At 35.7% G+C, this 9,983-nt stretch overlaps 1 protein-coding gene across 1 annotated transcript; it reads left to right on the top strand.

Annotated features, from left to right (window-relative positions):
• The first annotated feature begins 4,817 nt into the window (after positions 1–4,817).
• On the top strand, positions 4,818–5,357 carry LOC107765176 (uncharacterized). The gene has a single exon (XM_016583794.2). The coding sequence runs from the start codon at positions 4,818–4,820 to the stop codon at positions 5,355–5,357; it is 540 nt and encodes a 179-aa protein (XP_016439280.1).
• The last annotated feature ends 4,626 nt before the right edge of the window (positions 5,358–9,983 follow it).

The following is a 9,983-nucleotide window of genomic DNA, read 5'->3' as shown; positions in this document are numbered from 1 at the left end:
CTTCTAATACCGGGAGGCGCATGACAAGTTGATTCCTATTGGCCAACAGTTGATCCCGCTTAGACTTAAGTCCCTCTTTGTTGAGGATCAATTTCTGAAGTCCCTCGGAAGCAAGGAAGTTGGCATGCGAAGCAAATACCAAAGATAAAAACCCTGTCATAACAAGTCAAGAAGAACCAAGCAGTAAAAAGAACAAGTACAATATCGCGGCTGCATTGTGCATGACGTTATTTATCATGCACTCCCCCGAAAGAGAGTGTATTTTCTTCTTATCTTTCTCTGAAGCCAGCAGCTTCAGATAATTGGCAAGTTCCACCAACCTTGACAACATATGGCACTCACTAGACACCAAGAGAGAGACACTCCTCCTCCCCTGGGATCTACGAAAGGGGGCGAATAGTTGTGCCCCAAATTCCCGTGGTCAAGGACTGGGGAGTAAGGACAACCTTTTCTCGGTCGTCTGCGGCCGGTGGGGGAGATGTAGCAGTTGTTGGTGATGAAGGTATGGCCGGCATGGAGGGAGATGAAGTTGATGGTGTTGAAGGTCAAGAAATAGTTGCGGCGGGGGCAGTGCTGTTTGTTGGTTGCTCATCAACCGAAGGCAGAAGAGACCCAGTATCCGGGCTCATAGAGCCGGAAGCAGCAATTGGGACCGGAAAGAGAGAATCATCATTCTCCACCAAATCCATTTCTTCAAAGAGCTCGCCCTCAGTTAGGGTTCTAAACTCTCCAAATTGAGCATTCTGTTGAGTTGATGAAGATCATTGTCTCCTTTGTAGGGAAGCCCCTTCATCACTGGCTTCCCTATCAACTTCAATAACCGCAGTGACTGTGGCCGGCTTGGGTGTTGCTTTCTTCACTTTATTATTTTTACCCTCGATCGAGGAAGAACATCGCCTTTTTGGTTGCTGTTCTCTGGCTGGGGACTCCGAGAAGATGCACTTGCACCGGAAGCAAACCCGAGGGCACCTGTCCGGGTGAGATCCTCCATCAACAATCTCGTAACCTCTGCGGAATCGACCAAAACATCCTCCTTAGGAATGGAAACAGAACCTTGCGGGAGACCTAAATCCAACAAAAAGGTAGGGTTAGCTAATCTTCTTATGTACAAAGATAGAATGAAGGCAGAATCAGTTTACCGTGGTTCTTGGCCCTCCACCTATATTTGGGGGCCAACTCCTTCCACTTGCAGGTCTCTGGTGTGGTGATGTCCAGAATCTTATGAACCCACCAGTCAAGGCCTTCAACCCTTGGCGGTGTCCACCGAGTTGCTAAAAATAATGAAAGAAGATGGGTTAGCAATGACATGAAACATCATATTTTCTGAGAAAGAAATAAACTTTAAACTTACGTGAACAATTCCAAGATTCGGGGAAAGATGGAGTTGTGGTCGGGATGATATCCCTAGTAGCAATGATGACAAGCCGCTTCATCCATCCATGGTCATTGTCGTCATCCATGCTGGTAAGCAAAGCATGGTGGCCATGCTTGCTGAAATTTATTACTCCCCCACAGAAGATTTTGGGAGAGTAGAGGTTCATCATATAAGCCAAGGTGAAAGGCTCCTTCATTTCCAAGCACAGCCGCGCCAGGCAAGCTACCGTTCGCCACATAGAGGGGCCTACCTGAGCCAAACAGACCTGGTACCGGTGGCACAATTCCAAAATCACGGGGTTAAGTCCCCCGCTCAAAGAAAATGGACCCAAAGTGAAGGGGTATGTATAAACGTACATAAAGCCCTTCTTAGTGAAGGTTACTTGCTCCACCAGATCGGGAGCAATGATGTTTAGGGTGTGGCAGTCACAGTACTCCTTCACAACAGAAATACTGAAAGGGCGAATAGAAGAAGGATATTTACCAACAGCCCAATTGTAAGGGTTTGAAGTGGGGAGCTTCTCTTCGAAGTCCTTTGCTGTGTTGAGATGTTTGGGGATGATGGTGCTCACCGTAAGAGGATCAACATCAATATTGACCTCTTTGTCTTTGCTCCTCTTCTGGCCCCCACCGAAAAAAAGACCAGAGTTCTTGGAAGAATCAGTATAAAAAGCCATAATGAGGTGGAGATAATAGAGTTTTTTTTAAAAAGAACAATGAGAGATGAAAGCAGAAGGGAGTTTAATGCAAAGAAGTTGAGAAGAGTTTATGAAACTGTTAGAAATGAAAGAAGAAGAATGAGGCGTATAAGTAAAGATATAGGCGGCTAAAATCGTGACCATGATTACCTCGAGAACCGACAAAAAATTTGCTAAATCATGGAGTAACACGTGTTTGGGGTATTAAATACGAGGAGAAGTACGTCTTATCAAGTGTCAGAAACATTTCAGAAGGGTTCAGAAAATTTTTCCGCCAAGAAAGGAATCTTCACCAACTTCTCGGTGACACAAAGATGTGCCATCGGAAAGTAGGGGGACTATCTGTATAGGGTCTGGTTTATATTAAATGCCTGAATGATAGCGTGACACATAGAACCGTAGGCAGATGGAAGATGAAGCGAGTGAATACCAAGACCGAGGACAACAACTTTAGTTGGCAATGGGTAGATCCCGAAGGGAATAGAATCAACGGATGCAAACGAGTAATTGTCACCAGGTGACATTTAATGAAGAATATTCTTCAGTATTAAATAAGCAGCCGTTGCGGAGAATTTTGGCATTAATGGTCTGCCGTTACATATTCATCAATGACCCCCGTTATTGTCATTTAAGAGGGGCTTGATCCTAAGACCTAGTTCCCTAGGTATAGTTATAAATAGTGACTTCAATAACCATTATAAGAAACGGAAAATTTCTCACAAACTTATGCTATACATTATTCCCAAGGTAAATAATATTTTATTTTCTGTCTAACATTATTCTTATGGTTGAAATTCTCACAAACTTATGCTATACATTATTCCCAAGGTAAATAATATTTTATTTTCTGTCTAACATTATTCTTATGGTTGCCTTCGGAAGCCTTGGTCCCGGAACCAGGCTATCTACCATTTATCTCGATTTCAGCGCTAAGTTTTATATTTTTATTTAATTTATTTATTATTTTTTGTATCAAATCAGTTCGTTTGTCTATAAACCACGTAACAAATTCAACTATACCGTTTTACGGATAAATAGTTGTAAGTGTAAATTCCAAGTTGGCATTCTTGCATTTCTTTGAATTTTTTTATTAGAATATCTCCACAAGATAGAGGTAAGGTCTGCGTAAACATTATCCTTACCAGACCTCATTAAGTGGGATTATGCTGAGTATATTATTGTTGTTATTTTTTATTAGAATATCTGACTCTACCAGTAATTATCAAACTACCTAAAAAATCTAAAATAAGAGGTAACAAATTGAGCTTGAGATTACAAAAAACAGAGGCGGATCCATGATTTAAATTTGATGGATTCAATTTTTATGGTTTTCAACATTATAAACCATTATACTATTAAAATTATAGATATAATATTTATTGGGATTTTAACAAATTTTTATATATCTATATTATGCCGAAAGTTATGGGTTCAGATGAAACCGTAGCTAAAGCTACATCCACCCCTAACCAAAAATGGTGATGGTTGTTAGGTTTTACCAAAGGAGAGTTGGTAAAATAATTGACTGAAACTTCAAATGTGAACTTTCACTTTAATACATAGTTACCGACAGACCTACCCTGGTCATTAAATTTTTCATGTATTTTTACCAAATAACATCAAATCCAGTTTACACTCATATCAAAGATGATTTATAATTTAGAGTGTTAAGAGAGAGTGCATCTTTGCTGTTGAACTTGATGGCCATGGGCCCAAAACTTAAATGACTCCCTAATTTTTCTTGGTGGTGAGATACATTAAATTCTAATCTATGTCTTCAAGGGAAATGCAAACCAAATAAAGGAAAATAATTCAAAGAGGAAACTTCTTGAGTAATATATGCAACCAAAAACATGAATGGAATTGCTCGAAAGAGAATATGTGTGTCCCCATCCAAATAACAACACCGGTGCTTCAATCCAAACAAGTTTAAGGTCAGCCGTGTGAATTTCCATTATCCATGACACTATTTAAGCACGTTGCAAAAATATCAGTAACAATAATAATAACATTAACAATAATAAAAAAATTGTTTTCTTTTATATGTTTTAATTTGACTGGACATTAAATTTAACGATGTAAAAAAAAACTAATGAATCTACTGATCTTAAACTAACATGGTACAATAATATATTTAAAATACTCTTTAAATCTTGTGATCCTATTCGTATCATGTCATTTCATAAGGGAGTGCTATTAAAGATAAAATAAAATATTGATATTAAAAACTTACCAAACAACTACTAAAAGGAAGACCCGAAACTACAAAACAACCAACGGCAGCCAGAGAGGGGGTGGGGCTTTAATTGACTATAACCCAGGTAGACCTACGACACATCCCGCACTCCAAATCTGAAATCAGACCTACGACCCATCCCGCACTCCAAATCTGAAATCAAAACCAACTAATCACGGAATATTATATTCTCAATCAAATCCACCACTTTAGAAAATCTTCAAAAACACAGTATGAACACGTTTAAACATAACATTTCAATATTTAAATTTAAAATTAAAAAGAAAACGAAAATCCAAAAAAGACCATAATTGCCTCACAATTATTCCCACCCACGCGCCAACGTCATACTATTACTCTCTCTCTCACACTCACTTCTTGACTTTCTCTCTCCTCCTTGTCTCCACTATATAAACCTTCCCCCTTCTCTTCCCTCTCTCCTCACCCCGCTTTGAAAAGCTTAAGCACGTGTATTACACGCATTCTATAATCTCTTTTCAAAAATTTATATGGAGCAGCGGATTAGAAAGAAGCGAGTCCGAGTTGACTCGGACGCGTCCGAATTTAACTCACCGGAGGTAAAGAGACTCAGAGAGGATCTCTTAGACGATCTCGACGACTCCGAGTTTTGCACCGCAACTCAGGATTTCGACTCATTCATGAAGAGTTTCGAAGAAGAAATGACAGCTTCGCCGGCACCGCCGGCAGCGGCAACGGTGACGGAAGTTGTGGATTTGACGGCGGACTCCGATGAGTCTCAGCCGGAGTTTGGGTATCTTCTGGAAGCTTCCGACGACGAGCTCGGCCTTCCTCCACCGGCGGCGTCGGAGATTGATTTGATCAGTAATGAGTTATGGCAACTGGAAGAGCGATTTCCAAATTACGACTCGTTCGAGTTGGGAATCGCTGATTTGGTGGACTATAATAATGCTAATAATGTTTGTGAATACGTAGCGTTAGATGAATTGTTTGATCACTCGGATCTTACTTTCGGGTCACCCGATTTTCTATGGAGACCCGAGACGTTACCGGCAAAATATAACTTGTAGAAAATGTAAATCTCTTTTTTTTTTTCCTTTTTTTTTCTTTTATTTATTATTGTTTAATTTAAAAGATAAAAAGAAGGAACAAGGTACTACACAAATTTTATGAGCTGGGCTTCATAAGATCTGGATATAAATTTTTAGCAAAATAGTAGTCAGCAATATTTTGGAAGATTTGGTTTTGCCTAATATTTATCATGTTGAAAAAGTGTATTTGAAAGTTTTGAAAAAATTATTTCAAGTTGAACTCGAAAATTATGTTTTGAATTAGAAATCATTGATTTATCTTCAAAATTAATTGCAAAAATGAGTAACTGTGGATACGACTTCCCAGATATTTTAACATTTTGCTCTTGAGAATTACAAATGCGAAGCCAATACTCCAATTTCCATATTATCTTTTTGCTTTTCTTCATTCGTGTTTAGAGCTCGTTTGGCCCAAAAATTACTTATTTTTAAAAGTATTTTTATCCAAAAGTACTATTGCAAAAAATAGTTTGTGCTTGGTCAATTCACTTGAGAAGTACTTTTTGCAATATTGGATAAATAAATTGTGTTTGACCGATTTTTCTAAAAAGTGTTTTTGAGTGTCAAATTATCAAAAAGGATAGTACGAAGGTCTTATAATTATTTTAAAGAGAAAAATGAATATTTATCGTAAGAGACTTTTATTATTATTTTTAATTAAAATATAAAACATAAAGTAAACATACATAGTAAAAATTTAAATCAATAGCATATATGGTTATACGAAGCATATAATATTATCTAGTATAATTACTTATTATTTACATGATAATTTGAGTAATCAAAATACCTCATTTAGTATGAATTAAAAGTTTATTCCATAAATTACTATATATTAATAATACACCATGAAATAATAAGCAAAGTCACTCACACATGATAACATTTCTCAATAATTTCATCTCTTCTATCACACAACGCCTCCATATTAGTAGAAGGCTTGCCTTATATTTCTAAAAGAATACCAGAAGGCCCATCTTCTTCCTCAACCTCTCCAGTAATGTCTTCATTAGCATAATAGTTGAATTCCTTATTGGCAGAAGGATGTCGTCGGATATAGCTATGGTAGTTGTACCAAGATGATTGTGAGTGTCAAACTTGAAAGATGGCATTAAGCGCAAAATCGAAATAATTTTAAATATATAAAAATTATTATTTTCATAAAAAGAATAGTTAATTATTTTTAAATTTAAATTAAAAAAGAATAACTACTTATTAACAATACATAATGCATAATTTATTTATTTTTAAAATTTAAATTCAAAAAAAATTTAATTATTATGAAACCTAATTAATTTTGTCCTAAATTGGCAAGTGGCCTACTGTAAGGCTACCACTTGACTTAATGTGGAGGCTTTTTCTTCTTCTTTTATTAATATATAGATAGATTATGCGATGCAATTATAAACTTATTACCTATTTGTAGGTAACTTTTCACAAATTAGATTTGATAACTGTTTTAAAGATTCGGGAGTTAATAGTTTATAAGAGAAGAAATTATAAATGATTATTTGTAAGAAGAGAATTGATAATCTAAAGAAGGTGTAGATAATTTGCTTTAGTGTGGAAAAAGAAGAAGATAATTTGGAAAGTTACAAGACATTACACAAAGAAAAATCAAAAACAAGAAAAGGCAATAAAGAATTTGAAAAGTTACATTATGATTCATGTATATGATATCTTTAAATTTAAAAGAATAGTAAAAACTAGAAACAAAAAGGGAAAAAGAACTCAAATCAGTAGGGATAATTTAAATAATATAAATTTTTAGTAAGGATCATTTTGTATTGAATAAATTAATTTTCTACTTCTGTTTTTTGGAAGAAGTTAGAATTTTCTGTTTATTCCCAAAAGTAGAAAAACTACTTCTGCTGCTGGCCAAAAGTACTTCTTCATCTTGGCCTAACAGCTTAAATTTTTAAAAAAGTACTTTTTGGGGAAAAAAAATATTTTTGGCTTCCCAAAAGCTTGGTCAAATAGGTTATATGGTGCAAAGTTTCTCATGACAAATGTTCACCTGCTTGTAGATATGGTGCAAACTTCCTTAAAACTAGTTCTCACTTGTATTCTATATCAATTAGTTAATAATTTTAAATATTACACAATCTCTATATATATAAAATAGGGAATGAAAAAGCAGACGTGACACATCTCTTTGGCTTTCATTCACATTTATCTTTTTTATTTTTTGGTTTTCCACCTTATTTTAATATAATTATTTAATTACTCAATATGAGTTATAGCCTTATTGATAGCCCCAATAATTTCTATCATAAATGAAATAAGGAAAAGGAAAGAGATCATTTGATACGTTACTTATTTTTGCAATTCCTCAATATTTACCACCCTCACTAGTACCTATCATAATTATAACTTTTAAGACCATAATCTTCATTTTAGTAAATATGGCACCCAAGAGTCAGTCCCCTTCAAATAGTCCTTCTGTTCTCAACTAAATTTTTCATTCCTTTTAGTATCAGGTCAATCCATTTGGAATCTTTTTTTTTTCCTGTTCTTTATTTTTTTATTTTTTTATTTTTTGTAATATTTTGTCCTAGAACATTATTACATTGGATGTAACCACTATTTACCTTACTTTTGTTTTTCGGAAATCGTTGATGTATTGATTTCCTGATAATAATTGTTTCAAATGTTATTTATTCTTTTCAAAGTTTCTGTAACAACCCGACCGGACATTTTGAGGATTAACATCCCGTTCGGTGGATTAAGGTCTCGAGCAGCTTCGTATTATGTATTATGATATGCGTGCGTGGTTGAGTTCGGATTTCGGATGATTCAGGATTGATTTGGAAGAAGGATTCTTATTTTAGAAGCTAAAGCGGTAAGAGTTGACCGGAGTTTGACTTTTATATAGGCGACTCCGAAATGACATTTTCATGGTTCCAATAGCTCCGTATGGTGATTTTGGTCTTAGGAGCGTGTCCGGATGTTAATTTGGAGATCCGTAGGTCGTTTTGGAATGAATTGGCAAAAGTTGGAAAAATTGGAAGATTTTGGAAAGTTAGATCGGGAGTTGACTCTATTGATGTCGGGGTCGGATCCCAGTTCCGGAAGTTAGAATATGTATGTACTATCATTTATGACTTGTGTGTAAAATTTAAAATCTATCGGAGTTGGTTTGGTATGAATCGATATTAGTTTTGGAATTCGAAAGTTCATAAGTTTCTTAGGCTTGAATCGATGCGCGATTCGTGATTCTAATATTGTTAGTGGAAATTTGAGGCTTCGAGCAAGTTCGTATCATATTTTGGGACTTGTTAGTATACTTGGTTGGAGTCCCATGGGGCTCGGTGAGTTTCAGATAGGTTTGGATTGTGCCGCGCTCTTATTTGATATTTCGGCGTCATTTCTTTTGGTATAAAGGATACCACATTATGCAAATGACCTTTGATTTGTGATTCGATTGAACTATCAGATCCGTATCGTAATTACAGAACCATAGCAACAAGAATCGTTGCATTCCGAGGTCGTATGAGAGAGTTATGCCCATTTTCGTGTTGGGAAAGACTCTATTTTTCTGGTATTTATGGGAACAGAGGCAAATCGCAGTTGTTAAATGCGATTTATAAGTTTCAGGTTTCAAATGCAATTTATAAATATTAAGTGTCAAATGCGACTTGCCTGGAGAGGTTTCTAAAAACGGGGGTTTCACCATTTTTATCATATTTTGAGTTGTAGACTTCAGATTTGAGCGATTTTGAGGGGTTCTTCACGTGTTCGATTGGGATAAGTGTTTCATATCTGAAATTGATTACATTTCATGATTTCATACTTATTTATATCATTAAATTAGTGAATTGAATGGAAAAAAAATGAGAAATTTTGTAAATATCTTTCAAAATATAAAATGAGGATTTGAAGGGCGATTCGATGTCGGAAATTGATAATATTGGTATGGTTGAACTCGTATCGGAATGGGTGTACGGATTTTGTAAATTTTGTCGGGTTCCGAGGTGCGAGCCCGGGGTTGACTTCTTAGTTTTTGTTAAAGATTGAAGCTTTATTATCCGGAATCGTTTCCTATGAGTTTTATTTATGATTTGAAGTTATTTTGGCTAGATTTGAGCCGTCCCGAAGTTTTTTCACTCGAGAAGGTCATTTTAGAGTAACAGTCTAGCTTCTTTGAGATAAGTATCTTGCCTAACTTTGTGGGGAGGGGGGAGGAAACTACCCCTTAGTATTTGAGTCATTTGTGCTAATTGTGTCATGTAAAAGTCGTGTACGCGAGGTGACGAGTACGTACTCGAACTTATTTATGAAAATTTGACCATTTAGGGCTCTTAAGTTCTTGTGTTCATTAGATGTGAAGTTGTTTTAGCATGTTAACTCCTCTATTTACTAAATTTACCCTTACGTGTCTTATTTAGAATTGATTGATTCATGTTCTACCCTTGTTGCCAATTAAACTCTTATGTGCCTTAATTGAAGTTGTTGCCTCTTTATTGCCTTGTTGTCTTTCCCGTAGTTGCTTAACATTAATTGAAGTTATTATTATTTCTTCAGTAATTGTTTAACCTTAATTGGAGTTATTATTATTTCTTCCGTAATTCCTTAGCCTTAATTAATGTTTTCTTATCCTTTTCA

Source organism: Nicotiana tabacum, chromosome 12, assembly GCF_000715075.1.
Source record: "Nicotiana tabacum cultivar K326 chromosome 12, ASM71507v2, whole genome shotgun sequence".
Lineage (NCBI taxonomy): Eukaryota > Viridiplantae > Streptophyta > Magnoliopsida > Solanales > Solanaceae > Nicotiana > Nicotiana tabacum.
Note: the sequence above shows the minus strand (reverse complement) of the source record. Positions and strands in the feature narration are given on the sequence as shown.

What these genes read in the sequence shown, in the direction of transcription:
- LOC107765176 (XM_016583794.2), top strand. Translation starts at nt 4,818, where the DNA reads ATGGAGCAGCGGATTAGAAAGAAGCGAGTCCGAGTTGACTCGGACGCG.